General features: G+C 42.2%; 1 protein-coding gene across 3 annotated transcripts in view; it reads right to left on the bottom strand.

Moving 5' to 3' along the window:
- Positions 1 to 22,727, bottom strand: part of atp6v1h (ATPase H+ transporting V1 subunit H) — a 123,874-nt gene that overhangs the window by 21,870 nt on the left and 79,277 nt on the right. For all 3 annotated transcript variants that reach the window (XM_087986404.1, XM_087986405.1, XM_087986406.1), the window contains 3 exons: positions 16,268 to 16,460; positions 11,065 to 11,243; positions 1,651 to 1,776 (listed from right to left, as the gene is read on the bottom strand). In XM_087986404.1, the coding sequence (XP_087842530.1) occupies positions 1,651 to 1,776; positions 11,065 to 11,243; positions 16,268 to 16,460 (498 nt within the window). The remainder of the gene's footprint in view (positions 1 to 1,650; positions 1,777 to 11,064; positions 11,244 to 16,267; positions 16,461 to 22,727) is intronic.

The following is a 22,727-nucleotide window of genomic DNA, read 5'->3' as shown; positions in this document are numbered from 1 at the left end:
GTGGTACGTGTATGGAATGAACTGCCAGAGGATGTGGTGGAGGCTGGTACAATTGCAACATTTAAGAGGCATTTGGATGGGTATATGAATAGGAAGGGTTTGGAGGGATATGGGCCGGGTGCTGGCAGGTGGGACTAGATTGGATTGGGATATTTGGTCGGCATGGACGGGTTGGACCAAAGCGTCTGTTTCCATGACTCTAAATACTGGATGAGGTCCTGGGGATTTATCTATTTTTATGCATTTTAAGACCTTCAGCACTTCCTTTATTGTAATATAAACTCTTTTCAAGGTGTCACCATTTATTTCACCAAGTTCCCTAGCTTCCATATCTTTCTCCACAGTAAATACTAACAGAAAATATTAGTTTAGTATCACATCCATCGCGTAGTTTCACATGTGGATGGGCATGTTGATCTTTAAAAGGGGCCTTATTCTCTCCCTAGTTACACTTTTGCCCTTAGTGTACTTTATAGAATCCCTTCCCAACAGTCCCCTTATCTGTGAATAGCCTCCCCCAATTAACTTTTGGAAGTTCCTGTCTAATACGATCAAAAATGGCCTTCCTCCAATTTAGAACTTGAACTTTTTGATCAGTTTTATCCTTTTCCATAACTATTTTAAAACAGAATTATGATGACTTGCCCCAAAGTGCTCCCCACTGACACCTCAGTCACATGCCTTATTCCCCAACAGGAAATATTGTTTCTTTTCCAGTAGGTGCATTCACACACTAAATAAGAAAATTTTATTGTACACACAAATTCCTCCCCATCCAAGCCCTTAACAATATGGTAGCCCCAGACTATGTTTACAAAGTTAAAATCCACTACCACTACAACATTATTTTTAGATATCTGTCATATTTGCTTCTAAAATTTCCTGCTGACTAATGGAGGGCAGGTAGCTCTTTAACACGATACCAATGTGATCACACTTTTCTTGCTTCTCAGGTCTATCCATACCACTTCACCAGATGATGTCCCAGGAATATCTTAAGTACTGTTATCTTTAACCAAAAACAACTCTCCCACCTCTATTTCCACCCCCCCCCCCGCCACTTCCTTTCTATTCTTCCAATAGCATCTATACGCTGGAACATTAAACTGTCAGTCCTGTCCATTTCTAGGCTATGTTTCTGTAATTGTTATGATCTGCCAGTCCAGTGTTCCCAACTATGCCATAGGCTCATCTCCCTTACCTGTCGATTCTTAAAATGCTGTAATTATCATGGACTTATACAACAAAGTGTCAAAGTATTGAGGTAAAATTCTAGCATTAATAATTTGGTACTGATGTAAGAAATAACATTAGCTATGGTAATCCAGCAAGGGAAGGCAGCTGTTGTGTAACAGTTTGTAAACCTTCTTAGAGGACTAAATGATCATCTGCTTTACTCAATGCACCAAAACATTTCTAGTCTATGGTCCTTAATAACAAAGACAAGTAAAATTTGATTTATTTGAATAATAAAATGTAAACTAAATGACAAAAATCCACTATAAATACCATTAAATATCACTGGGTTACCCAAATTCTGCAAACAAATGTGAAAGGTAGGTAGGCAGTAACTAAGTTTCTAATACCTAGTAACTATCTTGCCATTTATGCCAATTTATCTGAAAGAAATAAAAGTTGAATGAAACTCACTTCAGCAGTTCATAGTTCTTTTCATTCAATCTTGCAGCATTTTCACGCCAGAATTTTTCTGATTTATGGACAGGACTCCATTCCAAGCGCCCCGACTTCAGTTCTGAACTGTATTCATCAAAAGAACTGGAAAGAAAAAAATCAAAGCACAATTAGCACACATCAATATTTATGCTTAATAATGACATTCCTTTTCCTTCCTCACAGGACACTACCAATATGTCCTCCTCTCTCATACATTTCAAACTCCCTTTAAACACAATATCATTCAAAGATTGTGATAATTTCCACATTGTCAGACATTTTTTTTTCCACTTTATCTATCAACTTCCCTTCCTGGTATGCACAGCATTCTCTCTTCAGCTACCAATTATTTCCATCAACTGGTTCTCTCACCCTCTCCTTAAAAAAAAAATCAACAGCTTTTTACAAACTACCACCAATATCCAACTTTCCTCTCCTCTCTGTAGGTGTTGTCAACTTCCAAACTACACCACTTTCCAGAATTCCAATCTAACTTCAAAATATTTTTCAAAAATAAAAAATTCAAGTTACGCAGACATTGTTAGGCCAGTATTTATTGCCTACTCCTAATTACAGTGAAGAGTCAATAACATTGCTGAATGTCTGGAGTCACACAGGGACCAAGCCAAGTAAGGATATCCCTTAAATTCCCCCTTAAATTACATTAGTGAGCCAGTGGACTTTCATGGCAATTGACAACAATTTCATGGTCATTAGACTTAATTCCAGATTTTATCGAATTCATCATCTGACATGGTAAGATTTAATTCTGCTCCCCAGAACATTACCTGGATATCTGGATAATATCACTAGATCATGTGTCTTTGCAGTAGTGAAATGCTGGCAAAACCAAAGGAGCTCATTATTGACTTTCAGCAGAATGTTACTTATGTCTAGATTAGAGTGGTGCTGGAAAAGCACAGCAGTTCAGGCAGCATCTGAGGAGCAGTAAAATCGACGTTTCGGGCAAAACCCCCTCATCAGGAATATGTTACTTATGCCCCCCCTACACGTTAACAGCACAGAAGTGAAACAAGTGCAGAGAGTGTCAAGCTCCTGGAAGTGTTCATCCACAACAAGCTTTCTTAGACTCTTCATGTGGATGCACTGGTCACAAAGGCCCAACATCTCCTCTTCCCCTGGCAGCTGAGGAAATTTGGCATGATGGAGAATACCCTTGCCAACTTTTATAGGTGCGTCATTGAGAGTATTCTGTCTAGATTTATCACTACCTGGTACAGCAACTGTACCATTCAAGATCGGAGACGGTTACAGAGAGTGGTGAACTGGCCCGGAAAAGTCAAAAGGCCAACCTCCCATCTATAGAATCCATCTACTAGGCCCGCTGTCAAGGAAAGACCGCCAGCATTTTCAGAGATTTACCCACCCTCGTATATGTTTTTCTACAACCTCTACCATCGGGGAGAAGGTTCAGAAGCCTGAACACACGCACCAGTCGGTTTCGTAACAGTTTCTACCCTATTGTTGTTAGAATACCGAATGGACACTCAAACTCTTAACATTGGCCTGCATCTGTGTTTTTGCCGCTATTTACCTATTATTTACTTATCTATGCTACTTAATTATGTGATCTGCCTATATTGCTTGCAAGACAAAACTTTTCACTGTGCCTCGGTACATGCGACAATAAATTCAATTTAATTCACTTTTAAAAAGTCTATGAGAACTGGCACAGCTTTAGGTTAGATTTCATGTATGCAAAGTTGAACAGCTATTTCTTTATTTTGGCATGGAAGGAGGCACCATCTGTAATTGAAATGAAGGCACATGACAGGAGCAAAGAAGAATGCAACCGCTGCCACGAACCATGACGTCTCTTCCGCCCCCACCGACCATGCAGCCTCCGCGATCGCCGCCCAGCCAACCGCCTCCACGATCGCCAGGAAGACCATCGCCGACAGATTCGCGGCCTCCGTGGGGTCCACAACGATCGGGAACAACACTGTTTCTGCCGTCGCCGCAGCCACTTCCGCCCCGAGTTGCCGTCGCCGCATCTACTTCCGCCTCCAGTGACGTCACTCACCTGCACAATGACCACACCGCACGAGTCGCCACCCCCGCACCGATCTACGCCCTCACGCCGATCCCCGCGCCCGGTCCTAGACCCCAGCCCTGCCGTTTTTTTCCCCCCCTCCCTCCAGACTTCCCCCTTGAGGATGAAAGATCAGTCCTCAGCAGAGGCCTCACCTTCTTCCCCCATGCTCCCGGATTAACGAGTTCAACACGCAGTGAGACATCAAACAATTCTTCCGCCGCCTTCGCCTCCACGCCTACTTCTTCAATCAGGACTCCCGCCCACCCTCTGACGACCCCTTCTCCCGCCTCCAACACAACCCATCCACCTGGACACCCCATGCTGGCCTCTTACTTGCCCTCGATCTCTTCATAGCCAACTGCCGCCGCGACATTGACCGCCTCAACCTGTCCACCCCTCTCACCCACTCCAACCTCTCACCTTCAACGTGCAGTCCTCCACTGCCTCTGCTCCAACCCCAACCTCACTATCAAACCGGCAGACATGGGAGGTGCGGTAGTAGTTTGGCGCACTGATCTTTACATTGCTGAGGCTAAACGCCAGCTCGTGGACACCTCCTCCTACAGCCCCCTTGACCATGACCCCACCTCCCACCACCAAACCATCATCTCCCAGACCATCCATAACTTCATCACCTCAGGGGATCTCCCATCCACCGCCTCCAACCTCAGTCCCACAACCCCGCACCGCCCCTTTCTACCTCCTGCCTAAAATCCACAAACCTGACTTCCCCGGCCAACCCATTGTCTCAGCCTGCTCCTGCCCCACCGAACTCCTCTCTGCATACCTCAACACGGTCCTATCCCCCTGAGTCCAAGAACTCCCCACCTACATTCGGGACACCACCCACGCCCTCCACCTCCATGATTTTTGCTTTCCCGGCCTCCATCGCCTTATCTTCACCATGGACATCCAGTCTCTATACACCTCCATCCCCCATCACGAAGGCCTCAAAGCCCTCCGCTTCTTCCTTTCCCGCCGAACCAATCAGTACCCTTCCACTGACACCCTCCTTCAACTGACTGAACTGGTCCTCACTCTGAACAACTTTTCTTTCCAATCCTCCCACTTCCTCCAAACCAAAGGAGTAGCCATGGGCACCCGCATGGGCTACAGCTATCCCTGCCTCTTCTTTGGATATGTGGAACAGTCCATCTTCCGGTGTGGGGTTGTGGGACTATGAGGGATCCTTCCATATCCGTCACAAATTCACCTGCACCTCCACACACATCATTTACTGCATCCACTGCACCCAATGTGGCCTCCTCTACATTTGGGAGACAGGCCGCCTACTTGCGTAACGTTTCAGAGAACACCTCTGGGACACTAACACCAACCACCCCAAGAGAAAGAAATAAGCGAGAAAAACATACTTGAGGACATGCCAGCAGCATCACTAAGTATACTTAAAAGTTAGGCGCCAATCTAATGAATCTACAGAACAGGAATACATGCAAGCCAAAACAGCGAAAAAAAGTGAGATTCCAAAACCAAATCAGACCAAAGTGCTGCCACATCCAACTCTGAATGGTATTGGACAATTAGGTTACTCACTGAATGCAGTGACACTATAAATGTCCCCATTGTCATTCATGGGAGACATAGATCAGCGTAAAAGATAAGGCTGATGCATTTACAAAAGCCTTTAGCCAGAAATGATTAGATTCCCTACAGTGTGGAAACAGGTCCTTCAGCCCAACCAGTCCACACTGATCCTCCAGACCCATTTCCCTCTGACTACTGCACCTAACACTATGGGCAATTTAGCATGGCCAATTCACCTAACCTGCACATCTTTGGACTGTGGGAGGAAACCAGTGCACCCAGAGGAAACCCACGCAGACATGGGGAGAATGTACAAACTCCACACACAGAGTGTCGAGGCTGGAAGCGAACCTGGGGCCCTAGTGCTGTGAGGCAGCAGTGCTAACCACTGAGCCATGTGACTGATCAATTTAGTCACTTCTAGAGGCTAGTCTTCAATCAATTCAATTCTCACCACAAGATCAAGAAACAGCTGGAAACATTTCAGTAACAGTCCAGAAGACCTGTACTCCTGAATGTGCCACTCTTCTCGACGAGCTGTTCCAGTGCTGTAACAGTACAAAGGTCCACATGGCAATGTATAAAACTGCCAGTTCTGTCCCACACACAATCAACAGGATAGATACAACAGTCAATTATGGCTTCAGTCTAATATATAGAAGTAAAAAATCAGTAACTTGATAAAAGATGTCATCAATAGTTCTATCAAACAACACTTCAGAAATTGAATTGGACTAACCATTTAATACAAGAACAGGCCAGAGGGTTGGAATCATGGAAATAATAACTCTTGACTCCACAAAGCATATCCAAACACAGAGCACAAGACAGGAGAGTGATGGCATACTGCCTATCCACCTGGATGAATGCAGTTCCTTTAAAAGAAGCTTGATACCATCCAGGGTAGAGCAACCTGCAATGATTGGCACCACATCCACAGACATGCATTCCCACCACGAAGTAGCAACAATTTCTACCATCTATAAACTAAACTACATAATTCACCAAGGCTCCCACAAGCACTTTCTAAACCACTAACTACAATCTATATCATTCATTCACTGCCACCCGGTCAAAACTCTTAAACTCCCTCCCTAATAACATTGAGTCCACCTTCACAAAACAGACCACATTTCAAAAAGCACACCACCTTCTCAAGGGCAATAAGGGATGGACAATAAATGCTCGCTTAGCAATCAGCCCAAAGAATATTAGAAAACAATCTTAACTCATGGTTGAATCCCTTGGTGAAACTGATGAAGAAAACAGAAGGTTGTCTCTTTCTTTTATGGCACTGCTTTTACAGTTGGTATAAGAAGCTCATGTTAATTGTAGGCCTTTTAGTTCCAAAACTACATTCAGATCCTGAGAACGCATTCAGTCAGGATCTAGAATCCAAGGAGGGGAACATGGGCAAATACATTTCCCACGATGCTCAGCAAGGAGATGCTGCAACAATGGTTATGATTTTCCAGGAGGCAGAAGCTTGTGCAGAAACAGCAGGAACCTGGTTTTTCATGCTTGATGAATTCTAGTGATATAGCATCAGCACATGGTGCTTTGCTCATGGCAAGCAATGTAATAGTATTACTAGCTTCCTCAATACCTAGCTCTGCCAAATCAATTGATATATCCAAACTCTGGGCAAGGTTTCCTAATTTTTGTAGTTTCAGGAGATAAACCAAATCATCAATTCTATAGCGAGGGGTTGGGGAATTACTTGGCTCCATTTCTTTATTGATCTACCTCCCTCGATTGTTTAAAATAAAACATGTGACCAAACTTCCTTTGTGAATACCTCTCTCCCATTGTCGAAGGCTCCCAGAGAGCTTCACTGGATAAGGTTAACAATCACAACACCAGCTTATAGTCCAACAGGTTTAATTGGAAGCACACTCGCTTTCGGAGCACCACTCCTTCATCAGGTGATAGTTGGATGAAGGAGTGGCGCTCTGAAAGCTAGTGTGCTTCCAATTACACCTGTTGGACTATAAGCTGGTGTTGTGTGATTTTTAACTTTGTACACCACAGTCCAACATCAGCATCTCCAAATCAGTGGATAAGGGTGGACTCCCTAATGAAGTCTACTCAACATTCCTGGATTCTTTCCTTGAGTCATTCAATTGCTTGGAATAAAATTCCTACAAGCAGTCCATTAAAAGGTATAGCACATTTATTTAAACATTTATTCCAGTACCACAGTTACAGAGTAACAAGACACCAAGCCCTAGTCTAGTAGAGGTTCTAAAACCTTAGGATGGCAGTACCAGCACTCACCAACCTCATGCTCTCTGACTACTCCGAAAATGGCACTCAATGTCTAGCATTTTTACAGTTTTTGCCCATTAAACATGTCAGTTAAACTCCTGCTGATGAACATGACGTCCTCCCCACATCCCTGCTGTGCTTGTGATGAACTTGTTAGTCTTTTGTTGACTGATCACATTACTAGAATAGTAATAATGTAACTGCCTTTGTACTGACTCGGCTGATGACATTAAGTGTCGATATCCTCGAAAATTTGGTCACATACTCATCACTTCATGTCCTTGTCTAAACCGGATTACTGCTGGTTTTATATCTTAACCCCATTCCTCATGGTTTTCCACCTCATTTGCTTGATCAGTAAACTCTATTCAAACCCCTATTGTCTTTCCTTGCAGGTACTTTAAAGTTTGAAGTGATCTGTCAAAGGCTTTTGTTCCTCCTTAATGACTAATTTTTTAAGTTTCATAGCTGCCTAAATTTGTTCCTGTACAGAGCTGACTTCCTGCTTTTCCCAGCAAAGCTATCTTAATACTTTTTCCTTTTGCTTTATTTTTAACATTTAGTTTCTTTAATTCTATGCTTTCCTTTCATGTTCTTTCATACCAAGCATAAATGGCCTTCTTTTCAAAGCATCCCATTTAACCAAGCTTTTATGCAAACAAAGTTTACCACCTACTAAATGCGAAATGAATTAGTAACTCAATACTAACATGGATTAGAAATAAGAAACAGGATCAAAAAGATAAGTTTAAGAAATATGTATGGATCAGTTTCTGAATTGCTCAAGAGCAATTAGTTGAATATTGTAGCCATTGTAATGGAAACTACCAGTGTTTTTAGACTTGACTTGACTGCCAATGTAAAAGGTTTTGCGGACTGATTCTAGCACTGAGTGAGAGAATCGCGATCAGTAACAGTGATGACCAGGGAATAGTTCTTCAACTGCGACCTTTGAAGCTCAAAATGTTTTAACGCTTGTTCTTATGTATTCTTCCAAGGAGTAGTACGGTGGCTCAGCAGTTAGTACTGATGCCTCTCAGCGCCAGGGAACAGGACGACTAAATAAAAACTGCAGATGCTGTAAATTGGAAACTAAAAATTGCTAAAAAAGTGCAGCAGGTCTGGCAATATCTGTAAAGAACAATCAGAGTTAAATGTTTCAGGTCCGGTAACCTGCTCCAAGGGACCCAAAGTGTTAACTCTGATTTCTCTTCACTGATGTTGCCAGACCTGCTGCATTTTTACAGCAATTTCTGTTTTTGAACCAGGACAATTGTCTGTGTGGAATTTGCATATTCTCCCTGTATCTGCACAGGTTTCCTTTGGATGCTCTGGTGTCCTCCCACAGTCCAAAGATGTGCAGGTTAGGTAGTAAATACAGGGTTATAGGGATTATATTTCACTTAATTTATAGACAGCCATTTTGGTTGCAGTCATCTTTAAAAGCACTTTGGAATTACATGTTCCAAGCATCTACATTACTTCAGGGTACAGACCTATGACCATAATATTATCTACAACTTCCTTGGCAAGTGTCTTCCATGCAACGCAAATTTTAAAATAGCAATATTTAGTCAGAGTCATAGAGATGGACAGCATGGAACCAGACCCTTCGGTCCAACCCGCCCATGCCGACCAGATATCCCAATCCAATCTAGTCCCACCTGCCAGCACCCGGCCCATATTCCTCCAAACCCTTCCTATTCATATACCCATCCAAATTCCTCTTAAATGTTGCAATTGTACCAGCCTCCACCACATCCTCTGGCAGCTCATTCCATACATGTACCACCCTCTCCGTGAAAAAGTTGCCCCTTGGGTCTCTTTTATATCGTTCCCCTCTCTCCCTAAACATATGCCGTCTAGTTCTGGACTCCGCCACCCCAGGGAAAAGACTCTGTCTATTTGTCCTATCCATTCCCCTCAATTTTGTAAACCTCTAAGGTCACCCCTCAGCCCTCCGACGCTCCAGAGAAAAAACAGCCCCAGCCTGTTCAGCCTCTCCCTGTAGCTCAAATCCTCCAACTCTGGCAACATCCTTGTAAATCTTTTCTGAACCCTTTCAAGTTTCACAACATCTTTCTGATAGGAAGGAGACCAGAACTGCATGCAATATTCCAACAGTGGCCTAACCAATGTCCTGTACAGCCGCAACATGATCTCCCAACTCCTGTACTCAATACTCTGACCAAGAAAGGAAAGCATACCAAACGCTGCCTTCACTATCCTATCTACCTGTGACTCCACTTTCAAGGAGCTATGAATCTGCACTCCAAGGTCTCTTTGTTCAGCAACACTCCCTAGGAACTTACCATTAAGTGTATAAGTCCTGCTAAGATTTGCTTTCCCAAAATGCAGCACCTCGCATTTATCTGAATTAAATTCCATCTGCCACTTCTCAGTCCATTGGCCCATCTAGTCAAAATCCTGTGGTAATCAGAGGTAACCCTCTTTGCTGTCCACTACACCTCCAATTTTGGTGTAATCTGCAAACTTACTAACTGTACCTCTTATGCTCGCATCCAAATCATTTATGTAAATGACAAAAAGTAGAGGGCCCAGCACGCCACTGGTCACAGGCCTCCAGTCTGAAAAACAACCTTCCACCACCACCCTCTGTCTTCTACCTTTTAGCCAGTTCTGTATCCAAATGGCTAGTTCTCTCTGTATTCCACAAGATCTAACCTTGCTAATCAGTCTCCCATGGGGAGACTTGTCGAACGCCTTACTGAAGTCCACATAGATCACATCTACTGCTCTGCCCTCATCAATCTTCTTTGTTACTTCTTCATAAAACTCAATCAAGTTTGTGAGACATGAGTTCCCATGCACAAAGCCATGTTGACTATCCAGACTCGGTCCTTGCCTTTCCAAGTACATGTACATCCTGTCCCTCAGTAGTCCCTCCAGCAACTTGCCCACCACCGAGGTCAGGCTCACTGGTCTATAAGTTCCCTGGCTTGTCTTTACCGCTCTTCTTAAACAGTGGCACCACGTTTGCCAACCTCCACTCTCAAGCTGTTTCACTACAGCTGCAACACCAGCATCTCTCAACATCACAAAAATTGTCCAGAAAAGTCTTGTCCACAAAAAGCAAAGCAACTCAAAGCCACCTAATTTCCACACACACTGATATCTTCTTATCCTTCCTAAAGGTCAGAATCCAGAATTGGGCACAATATTCCAGTTGAAACAGGTTAAGAGTTTTGTAAAACATTATTCTAAGTTTTGTGTTTTTGTACTTAATGCTTCTACAGCTTTTAATGAGAATTATAGTATATAAAATAAAGGAAAAACATTTAAAATTTAAAGATATGTTCCATAATTCAACAACTTCTCCACTTATTGTCATAATAAAGTCAGCTCTAGTAGGGCAGTTAAATACATCAAATGAGCATTCAGGTCAGCCACAATCCAGGCATTCCACAAATAATAATTACATGATTGTTGGGACTATTTTTAGGAGTAACTTGTTTTTTTTAATTAAAAAAAAGACAATGATGGGTACCATCATATCTAACCTAAGATCTTGGACACTCTCTCCAAGCTTTTCCAAAAGGAATTTGATGTCATCAGCAATGTCTTCATCATCATACTTTTGCTGTTCAAGGTTCTCCAACTGTTTAAGGACTTTGCACTGAATCATAGCAAGTGCATATTCTTGATGAGTTTCTCTTTCTGCAGATTTTTCTAGAAGGTTCTGTTAAAAGAGTGTTCAAAATTTTACTTTAATTTTTAAAAAGAAAATCAAATCAAAACTATATGCTGCACATGCACATGGTAAATACAAGAAATTACAAAAATCTGTGTACTTGTGCCCATTCTATAATCATCTAACATTAGATTAGCAATCTAGATATCGCTAATGGCACCAGAACAAAAGGCTATAAACCCTGTCAATCTCTCGATACACATCTCCTGAATCAGCCACATCCTTCACAAGAGAAATAATTATGACTTCGTCAGTCAACCCTCATCCAAAATTAATTTTAGAAATCTTAAAGACATATTTCACTTGCTTAAAAACCTTTCAAAAGCAAAGAAGATCTCTCAAAAGGAATAAGGGAATGCACTCCTTTTGTGAAAATAATTTCCTATTTAACTGAAATAACAATCACTTGTCAATGGATCATGATGAAAACTTTGCAATTACGGGATTTGTGTAGGTACAGGAAAACATAACTGGTATAAAACATAACAATCAAGATTGATTGATTGCAATCAAACCATATCATCTTTTGCACAATGCAAATTTATTATTTTTTATTAAAAGTTAAAAGTTGAACATAACTCTCCCAGGTATCAAATTATCTTAAAATATTTTGTTATCATGACACAAACGTTTGATGGCGGCTAGATCTTGAATTTCCAGTTTGTGTTAGCACTACGAAACATTTTTAATATTTTCTTTGCACGCAGCTATTCATGCATAAATGTTGTTTTGTCACTGTTCCACTCACTAAAATGATGCATCTATTTCAGAAGATGCATACGTCAATTCATGAGTTTCTATTTGGGTACTCTGAACAGCAAAGTTTGTGGTCCTATAGGCTGCTCCTGGTTAGTGCGTAAATCCTGAATAACAAGATGTTTGCACATGCAGATGTAAAGTGGAGTTAAATTAATTTATATGTGGCTTACACAAGACCATGTTTTGCATTGAACAGCCAGACATCAAAAAGCTTGGTCGTTTCTGATTCAACTTATTTTGAACTTCAAGTCAATTCAGTACTCCACTTAGTTTAATAACTGTAAAATCAACTTGATAGGAATTTGATACTAATCGATAATCACAATGTAAATTGGAAATTGGATTATAATCATTTTAGTAATCAAAATGTCAATTGCTTTCATTAATGGTCTATCACATAGAAAATAATTTGTTCCTGAAATATTAAAACAATTAACATGAAAATAAAAACACTCCGAACATCGTAAGAGTACTCTTCACCATTATTAAGACCATGATGAACTTTTACATCTCCTTTCACCTGTTCTATCATATCCCTCAATTCCATAAACAGCCTACAATCTATTAACTTCAGTTTTGAATACACACCACTTTTGAAATCTAAAATCTGTCAGAAATGCCCAGTTATGAAAGTTCAGCAGATATTATTAAAAATATTTTTTTTTTAAATCGACCTTTAGATAGATTGTCCTGTTGCTCAAAGTGGTGCAAATTTTGCATGACAGATATTCAGAATTTTGCCTCCCAGCACATTTGCATATCAATAGGGCGTTCATGCTGTTCACAGTCAAGTGAAGAACATGCTGCTTTATAAAAAGTATCATATGGCAAATTATACCAAGACAGTATTAAATTTAAAATGGCAATTTCAGTAAATTCTAAAATGCCAGTTTGAGTCAGTGAGGATTTTTTCTTTCACCAGATGTCAGCATTTTCAGCAAGTAAATAATGTATTGCCCAACCATACGTGCCCTCAAAGGTGATCATGAGCTCCCTTAACTGCTGCAGCCCTGTAAGGTAGGAGCACTTTCACCACTGCTGATAAAGTAGTTTAATGATTTTGAGATAGCAATGCAGCTGCAGAATATTAGTTCTAAGTCAGGATGGCAAACTTGCTAGTGATAGTATTCCCATGGCTCTATCGCTCTTCAGCTTCTACATGGTATATGTCAAGACTTTGAAAATGTGCTGCCAAAAGCAACTTTAGTGAGGTGCACCTTGCACATTGTACACACTGCTGCCACTGTGCATTAATACAGGATCCAATTGCTTAAAAAGGTGGAGGACACGGTCCAAACCAAATAAATTGTGGGCCCAATGTATCCAGACTTCAACTGCACCCAAAGTGGAAAATTTGATTGTGAATTCAAATAAACCTGTTGGGACGATGATACATTGTGTGATTTCTGACTTGGTCACTCCAGTCCAACGACACCTCCAAAGTTTCTTTTGGAAGCATGTAAGTCAACACATTTTACAATGACTTCAAATTCTGCTTATTGCTGAAGCAACCATATTTCCTCTGGTACTGATAATAGTGATTAGAACTTTTAAAAGGGAGACTACAGACATGTCCAGGTGAATGTTGTTAACTGGTTTTGACTGATGTTTAAAGGTGGTTAAAGATTGCAGGCTTAAAATGGCTTATGGAATACATAGTGTACAGTTTGATAGAGTTTAAGCATTATGTCACCATTAGGTTATTTACTTGTTCATTTAAAATCAAGCAAAATTAAAACCTGAAAAGAGACATTTCATGGTATCTTACTGCTTTTGAAGGGAGATCTTAAAAGTGGAAACATAAAAGAAACATATTGAAACAGTTACAAAACAATTAGAAAACAATTAGAAAACAGTTAGAAAACAATTTCCCAAATTAAGGTGAAAATACAGCGGTTTAATAACTGGCACCTATGGGGCCAGGAATGCGTTAGTTAATCAAATACCGTGGATAATCAAGTCCACATAATCAATGTAAAAATGCACAGTAAGTAATAGAAATGTAATGCAAGGGTCATACACACTCTTTCTTTATTAACAGCATAAATCACAAATAATAATGCAATTTTGCCTTAAGTAAAATTTACCGACAGAGAACCTTTTCACTCTCACCCTCAACTGACTATTTGGTCTTCACAGTAGATTGGAGTATTTGAGGAGAAATCGACTCAAAATGGAATATACTATTGATATTTCATGCAGCCATTCGATGGTTTATATGGAGATAAACAAAACCTACAGTCACATTAGACTGAATAATACAATAAGATTTACTGTATTTGTGGGTTTATAATTTTTGCAGGTTTATCAAGCATGCTGGTTCAAACAAAGTTTGTTGCAGATAATGACTCTATGACTTCTGAAATTGTGGAGTTGAGAACTATCCAATGAAACTACCAAAAATATAAAAGAACCTAAATGATCTGAACTAAATCTAAAAAAAGCCAAAAATGAAATTTAAAAATGTTATAATGTTACCATTATAAACCAAAAGCATATCTAACTGAAGCAGGGACAAAAATATGACTTTACAAAGTTCAAGATCTTCATGAAACAAACAGGAAACAAAACAGGTGCAGGAATAGCCATTTAGCTGTTCGAGTCTGCACCACCATTCAATATGATCATGGAATCTCAGGATCTCATTCCTGCCCCCTCCCCATACCCCTTGACCCCTTTAGCCACAAGAGCCATGTCCAGCTGCCTCTTGAATATATCTAATGAACTGACCTAAACAGCTTCTACCACAGGTTCACAATCCACCGAATAAATTCTTCTTCTGTCCTGAATGACTTAGCCCTTGTTTTGGGCTTCCTCAACAGTGGTAACATTCTTCCCAATCAAGCCTGTTCAGGCTCATCAGGATTTTGTATGTTTCTATGATGAACCACCACTCATTCTTCTAAATTCCAGTGATTATAAGTCCAGTCAATCCGGTCTTTGCTCACGTCAGTCCTGCCATCCCAGAATCAGTCTGGTGAACCTTCGCTAGACACTGTCAACAGCAAGAGTGCCCTTCCTCAGACTAGAAGGCCAAAACTGGACAAATACTCAAGGTATGGCCTCACCAACTTCGATACTCAAATTGTCTCGCTTTGAAGGAAAGCATGCCAGTAGGTTTCCTCAGTGCCTGTTCCACCTGCACACCAACCTTCAGTGACCATTCTACCATGATACACAGATCTCGGTGCATCTCATCTTTTCCTAAACTGCCACCTGATAATAATTTGCCTTCCTGTTTGTGATCAAAGTGGATAACCTCACATTTATCCAAATTATATTCATTTGCTAAGTATTTGCCCACTCAGCCAGCCTAAGTCCCCCTGCAGCCTCTCAGCAAACTCCTCACAGCACACACTGCCAACCAGCTTAGTGCCCTCTGCAAATCTGGAGATATTGCTTCCAATTCCTTCATCAAATTTGCTTATTTATATTGGAAACAGCTGAGCTCTCAGCACTGAACCCTGCAGCACCCCACTTGTTATTGCCTACCACTCTGAAAAGGACCCATTTATTACAACTCTCAGCTTCCTGTTTGCCAACCAGTTCTCTATCCACGTCAATACATTACCTCAGTTAACAGTGCTTTAATTTTCAACACTAATCTCTTCTGTGGAAGAGGTCAAAGATCTTTTGAAAGTCTAGATAAACAACATCTACTGCTTCAAAAAAACTGTTTACTTTACCGGTCATATTCTCAAAATATTCTAGATTTGTCAAGCACGATTTCCACTTCATGAATCCATGCTGACTTGGACCAATTCTATTCCTGCACAACTCCAGAATTTTTCCCACCAATGTCAGGCTAACCCACCGTTAATTCCCCATTTTATCCCTCCCTCAAAAAAAAGTAGAGTTCCATTAGCTACCCTACAGTCCATTGGAACTCTTATAGAATCCACAGAATGCTATAAAATGATCGATGCCATTGTTTTCACTCCTGCTGCACTGTATTTATAATATCAATACATGTTAGCACTGAACTACAATAGATAGAACAAGGTTTAAGCACCGGCTTATCCAAAAAATGACAATCTATGCAGACAAGCTCAATGAAATGAATAACACATTTCTGGAACGAATCTTAACTTCAAATTGTGAAACTTTTAAAAGGCTTCAACAATCTGATGTTAACTACTTGATCAGCCATGACAAGATATATATTCCATAGCCATTCCAGAAATGTTTAACAATAAAAATTACTGGAATTTAATGACAAGAGTGCAATCTATTAAAATGATTTGCATACATACCCTAAATGTTGCCAGAATAATTCTGGTAACCTTTTCTTTCACAGATTCCTGGAGAATATCTGATAGGGCTGGAACGATGTTCAATCTGCGCAGATATTCACACAGTTGTGGACTGAAGGCCAGTAACCAGAAGGAGAAGATCATCTGATACTGCAGCTGGAAGCCACATTTGTTGTTTATAACAGCTATAATGCTGTGTCGGGTAGGAGTGGGAGTGAAAAGAAAAATTTGAAATAATCCTTGCCACATTATCAAATAGAATTTTTGATCTAAAACAAGTAAAAATCTGTTCAGAATGACTTTTCAACCCAGTGTGCAACCCTCCCCTGTACTGAAGTTTGGAAATCAGAACTGAAGTTTGAATCTAAAATGCTGCAGAAAAATTGAATCAAACTATTTTATCAGCTCATATTTCTGTATCATGTGTCTCCTTTAACTAACATGTCTATTCACATCCTACATCATTTTCTTGCCATTGGTATGAAATAATAACCCAAAACAATAATCCAGACAAAGCAATTATGAACCTTTTAATCTGATCTTTGCCAGACTTTCCTGAAGTGTATAATGCAAACCAAATGGATTCAAAGCAAGACTTCTTACATTTATTACAAAAAAATCAAATCAAAACATGTACTATTGAAAATCAATTAGTTGAGCATGAGGCAGCCTCTTGCCTAGTCACCAGCCCAGCTTTCAACCTAACTCACCTAATTTAGACTGAAAATCTGAATGGCAGGCAGCCATCTTAAAAGTTGGGTTCACAAAACCATGATCAGCCACTATGCTGTACCTCTGACATGGGAATGGGGTAAAATGGGGCTGAACAACTGTCAACTGTTTCTTAGTTTCTTTGACATGGAGCAGATTCCATTTCCACAGAGCTAGCCCATGTAATAACAACTTGCACTAATAGGTAGTGTTCCTGTTTTTAACTGGTAATGTCCATTAAACCAGCCAGCCCCTCCCTAACTTAGAAACAGCCACTACAAAATCAATGACTCAATTACTATAAGGTGCATTCATCACATGAATAACCATTGATGTTATCACTAGACTATTAATCCAGAAACTCAGCTAATGTTCTAAGGACGTGGGTTCAAAATCCTACCATGGCAGATGGTGCAATTTGAATTCAATAAAAAATAAATCTGGAATTAAGAATCAAACAATAACTGATATTCAGAACAGCTCATCAGGTTCACTCAAGTGCTTCAGAGAAAGAAATCTGCCATTCTACTACATGCAACTCCAGAGCTACAGCAATGCAGCAGACTCTAAACTGGCTTTTGCAAAGGCCCAGCAAGCGTTGCATCAATTAAGTCCTAAAGAAATGAGACAGGACAAAACACTTGACACTAACCTAAACACCATGCACAACTGTAACAATGACAGTCCTGTTGGCCCTGCAAAGTCCTCCACTAATGTCAAAACTAGGACAGCTGTCTCAGACCAGTCAGGTAACAGCCTGACTAGTTAATTGTCTGTAAGGTAGGTTTCTGTGAACAACTTCCCAGACACCACCATTAGCATTCCTGGTTGTGAGCTGCCACATCCAGCAGAGGTGGTGGCACAGTGGTATACTGTTGGGATAGTGTTGATCTGGGAATTCTCAAAATTGAATCCGGACTCCATGAATAACGTGTTTAACCAGAAGACAAGAAACAAAAAAATTCTTGCTGACGACGACCAGAGGGGCAGCTGGGAAGGAAAGCGGTGAGTATTTATACTCACCCTTTGAGGCGGTCGGTCATTTCCAGTGCGAGCAGCAGCGAAGGTAAGACCGTTTGGTTTTAAAAGTGCTTACCGGTAGCGGGCAGCGGTGTTTTTTTTTCTCTTTCACTCTCTCTTCACAGAAAGAGCGGGAGCACCAGGGGGAAGTGACGACGACCAGAGGGGCAGCCGAGACCCGGAAGCAGTTAGTGTAAGCTTACCTGGGTAGGTTTTTTCCCCCTTTAAAAGCGCGAAGGAGAGGAACCCGAGGCACTACACGGGTAGTGCCTCCCACCCACCCTCCTCCTCTAACCTAATAATAACACCTGTTTTGGTAAGTAGGTAAGTGCTGAATTTTGCTTGTTGTATTCTTTAGACCCAGTTTTTTTAAAAATAAAAGTTAGCTTTAGAGGGATGGCAGTGAAGGCAGTGCAATGTTCCTCCTGCAACATGTATGAGGTGAGGGATGCCATCGACGTCCCTGCCGATTACACTTGCAGGAAGTGCACCCATCTCCAGCTCCTCCAAGACCGTGTTAGGGAACTGGAGCTGGAGTTGGATGAACTTCGGATCATTCGGGAGGCAGAGGGGTTCATAGATCAGAGTTATAGGGAGGTAGTAACTCCAAAGATGGCAGATAGATGGGTGACAGTGAGGGGGACTGGGAGGAAGCAGCTAGTGCAGGGACCCCCTGCGGCCGTTCCCCTCAAGAACAAGTATACCGTTTTGGATACTTGTGGGGGGGATGACTTACCAGGGGTAAGTAACGGGGCTCAGGTCTCTGGCACGGAGCCTGTCCCCGTTACTCAGAAGGGAAGGGTGAAGAAGAGCAGAGCAGTAGTAATTGGGGACTCGATAGTTAGGGGCACAGATAGGCGGTTTTGTGGGAACGAGAGAGACTCACGTTTGGTATGTTGCCTCCCAGGTGCAAGGGTACGTGATGTCTCTGATCGTGTTTTCCGGGTCCTGGAGGGGGAGGGGGAGCAGCCCGAAGTCGTGGTCCATATTGGCACCAACGACATAGGTAGGAGGAGTGCCGAGGATGTTAGACAGGCTTTCAGGGAGCTAGGTTGGAAGCTCAGAGTTAGAACGAACAGAGTTGTTGTCTCTGGTTTGTTACCCGTGCCACGTGATAGAGATTCGAGGAATAGGGAAAGAGAACACTTAAATGCGTGGCTACAGGGATGGTGCAGGAGGGAGGGATTCCGGTTTTTGGATAACTGGGGTTCTTTCTGGGGACGGTGGGACCTCTATAAACAGGATGGTCTACACCTGAACCTGAGGGGCACCAGTATCCTTGGGGGGAGGTTTGCTAGTGCTCTTGGGGGGGGTTTAAACTAACTCTGCAGGGGCATGGGAACCCAGATTGTAGCTTCAGGGCGCAGGGCCTGGAGTGTAGGGAGGTTAGGAACATGGCATCAATTTCCAAGGAGGGTGTCTGTAAACAGGAAAGTGGCTTGAAGTGTGTATACTTCAATGCAAGAAGTATACGAAATAAGGTAGGTGAACTTGCAGCGTGGGTTGGTACCTGGGACTTCGATGTTGTGGCTATTACTGAGACATGGCTAGAACAGGGACAGGATTGGCTGTTGCAGGTTCCAGGATTTAAATGTTTTAGTAGGGTCAGAGGTGGGGGTAAAAGAGGGGGAGGTGTGGCATTGCTTGTCAAAGATAGTATTACAGTGGTGGAAAGGACGATGGATGAGGACTTGCCATCTGAGGTAGTTTGGGCTGAGGTTAGGAATAGGAAAGGTGAGGTCACCCTGTTAGGAGTCTTTTACAGGCCTCCTAATAGTCCTAGAATCATTGAAGAAAGGATGGGGAAGGTGATTCAGGAGATGAGTGACAGTAATAGGGTGGTTGTTATGGGGGACTTTAACTTTCCTGATATTGATTGGGAAAGCTATAGCTCAAGTTCGTTAGATGGGTCAGTGTTTGTTCAATGTGTGCAGGAGAGTTTCCTGACACAATATGTAGACAGGCCAACAAGAGGTGAGGCCATACTGGATTTGGTTCTGGGTAACGAACCAGGCCAGGTGTTAGAATTAGAGGTAGGTGAGCACTTTGGGGATAGTGACCATAATTCGGTGATTTTTACTCTCGTGATGGAGAGGGATAAGTGTGTACTACGGGCAAGAGTTATAGCTGGGGTCAGGGAAATTATGATGCGGTGAGGCATGACTTAGGATGTGTGGCTTGGAAAAGTAGACTCCAAGGCAAGAGTGTAAATGATATGTGGAGCTTGTTCAAGGAGCAACTATAGAGTGTCCTTGATAATTATGTACCTGTCAGGCAGGGAGGAAAGGGTCGTGCGAGGGAGCCGTGGTTTAATAAGGAATTGGAATCCCTTGTTAAATGGAAGAGGGCGACCTATCTCAAGATGAGACGTGAAGGTTCAATTGGGGCGATTGAGAGTTATAGGGTAGCCAGGAAGGACCTGAAGAGAGAGCTAAGAGCAGCAAGGAGGGGACATGAAAGGTCCTTAGTCGGTAGGATTAGGGAAAACCCTAAGGCTTTCTATAGGTATGTTAGGAATAAAAGAATGACTAGGGTAGGAATAGGTCCAGTCAAGGATAGTAGTGGGAAGTTGCGTGTGGAGGCGGAAGAGATTGGGGAGACACTGAATGAATACTTTTCTTCAGTATTTACTCAGGAACAGGGCATTGTCGTCGATGTGAATACTGAGTCACAAATAAGTAGAATGGATGGCTTTGAGGTATGTAGAGAAGAGGTGTTGGAAATCCTGGAAAAGGTGAAAATAGATAAGTCCCCTGGGCCTGATGGCATTTATCCTAGGATTCTCTGGGAAGCAAGGGAGGAGATTGCAGAGCCATTGGCCTTGGTTTTTATGTCCTCTTTGTCTACTGGAGTAGTGCCAGAAGACTGGAGGATAGCAAATGTGGTTCCCTTGTTCAAAAAGGGGAGTAGGGATAACCCTAGTAACTATAGGCCGGTGAGTCTCACTTCTGTTGTGGGCAAAATCTTAGAGAGAATTGTAAGGGATAGGATTTATGCACATCTGGATAGGAATAATGTGATCAAGGATAGTCAGCATGGTTTTGTGAAGGGCAGGTCGTGCCTCACAAACCTTATTGAATTCTTTGAAAAGGTGACGAAGGAGGTTGATGAGGGGAAAGCGGTAGATGTGGTATATATGGATTTTAGTAAGGCGTTTGATAAGGTTCCCCATGGTAGGCTACTGCAGAAAATACGGAGATATGGCATTGAGGGCGAGTTGGAGGTTTGGATTAGGAATTGGCTGGATGGAAGAAGACAGAGGGTAGTAGTTGATGGCAAAGTTTCTTCATGGAGTGCCGTCACTAGCGGTGTTCCGCAAGGATCTGTTTTGGGACCATTGCTGTTTGTCATTTTTATAAATGACCTGGAAGAGGGGTTAGAAGGTTGGGTGAGCAAGTTTGCGGATGATACGAAAGTCGGTGGAGTTGTTGACAGTGAGGAAGGATGTGGCAGGTTACAGCAGGATATAGAGAAGCTGCAGAGCTGGGCAGAAAGGTGGCAAATGGAATTCAATGTAGCTAAGTGTGAGGTGATTCACTTTGGGAAGAATAACAAAAAGATGGGGTACTGGGCTAATGGTCGGATACTTGGTAGTGTGGATGAGCAGAGGGATCTTGGTGTCCATGTACACAGATCTCTGAAAGTTGCCACCCAGGTAAATAGTGCAGTGAGGAAGGCATATGGCGTACTGGCTTTTATTGGTAGAGGAATTGAGTTCCGGAGTCCTGAGGTCATGATGCAGTTGTATAAGACTCTGGTGCGGCCGCATCTGGAATATTGTGTGCAGTTTTGGTCGCCATACTATAGGAAGGATGTGGAGGCACTGGAACGGGTGCAGAGGAGGTTTACCAGGATGTTGCCTGGTATGGAAGGAAGATCGTATGAGGAAAGACTGAGACACTTGGGGCTGTTTTCATTAGAGAAAAGAAGGTTTAGGGGTGACTTGATTGAGGTGTACAAGATGATTAGGGGGTTAGATAGGGTTGACAGTGTGAACCTTTTCCCGCGTATGGAGTCGGGTATTACAAGGGGGCATAGCTTTAAATTAAGGGGGGGTAGATATAGGACTGAAGTTAGGGGTAGGTTCTTCACTCAGCGAGTCGTAAGTTCATGGAATGCCCTGCCAGTAGCAGTGGTGGACTCTCCCTCTTTATGGGCATTTAAGCGGGCATTGGATAGGTATATGGAGGATAGTGGGTTAGTATAGGTTAGGTGGGCTTGGATCGGCGCAACATCGAGGGCCAAAGGGCCTGTACTGCGCTGTATTCTTCTATGTTCTATGATCACATACCTGCTTCCCTCAGCTGATGAATCAGAACAGTGCACATTGAACAACACTTAGAGGAAGCAGAGAATGGCAAGAGTGTAGAATGTGCTGTGGGTGGGAGATTTCAAGGCCAAGAGTGGCTTGGCAGCAGCACTACTTATAGAGCCACTCGGGTCCTAAAGGACCTATCTGTGAAACAGAGTCTGCATCAGGTGGCAAGTAACCACAAATAGGGAAAAACATACTTAACCTCATCTTCATTAATCTGCTGCAGACATATCAGTCCATGACAATATCAGAAAGAGCGACCACTGCATAATCCTCGTGAACACAAAATCCCACCTTCACATTGAAAATACCCTCCATCATATTGTGCAGCATTATCACCTTGCTAATGAGACAGACTTCAAATAGATCTAGCAGCTCAAGACTGGGCATCTACAAGGTGCTGGGGCCATTAAC

This window comes from Chiloscyllium plagiosum, unplaced genomic scaffold (assembly GCF_037043375.1).
Source record: "Chiloscyllium plagiosum isolate Xiang-an unplaced genomic scaffold, Cpla_swu_hap1 HiC_scaffold_4, whole genome shotgun sequence".
Classification (NCBI taxonomy): domain Eukaryota; kingdom Metazoa; phylum Chordata; class Chondrichthyes; order Orectolobiformes; family Hemiscylliidae; genus Chiloscyllium; species Chiloscyllium plagiosum.
Note: the sequence above shows the minus strand (reverse complement) of the source record. Positions and strands in the feature narration are given on the sequence as shown.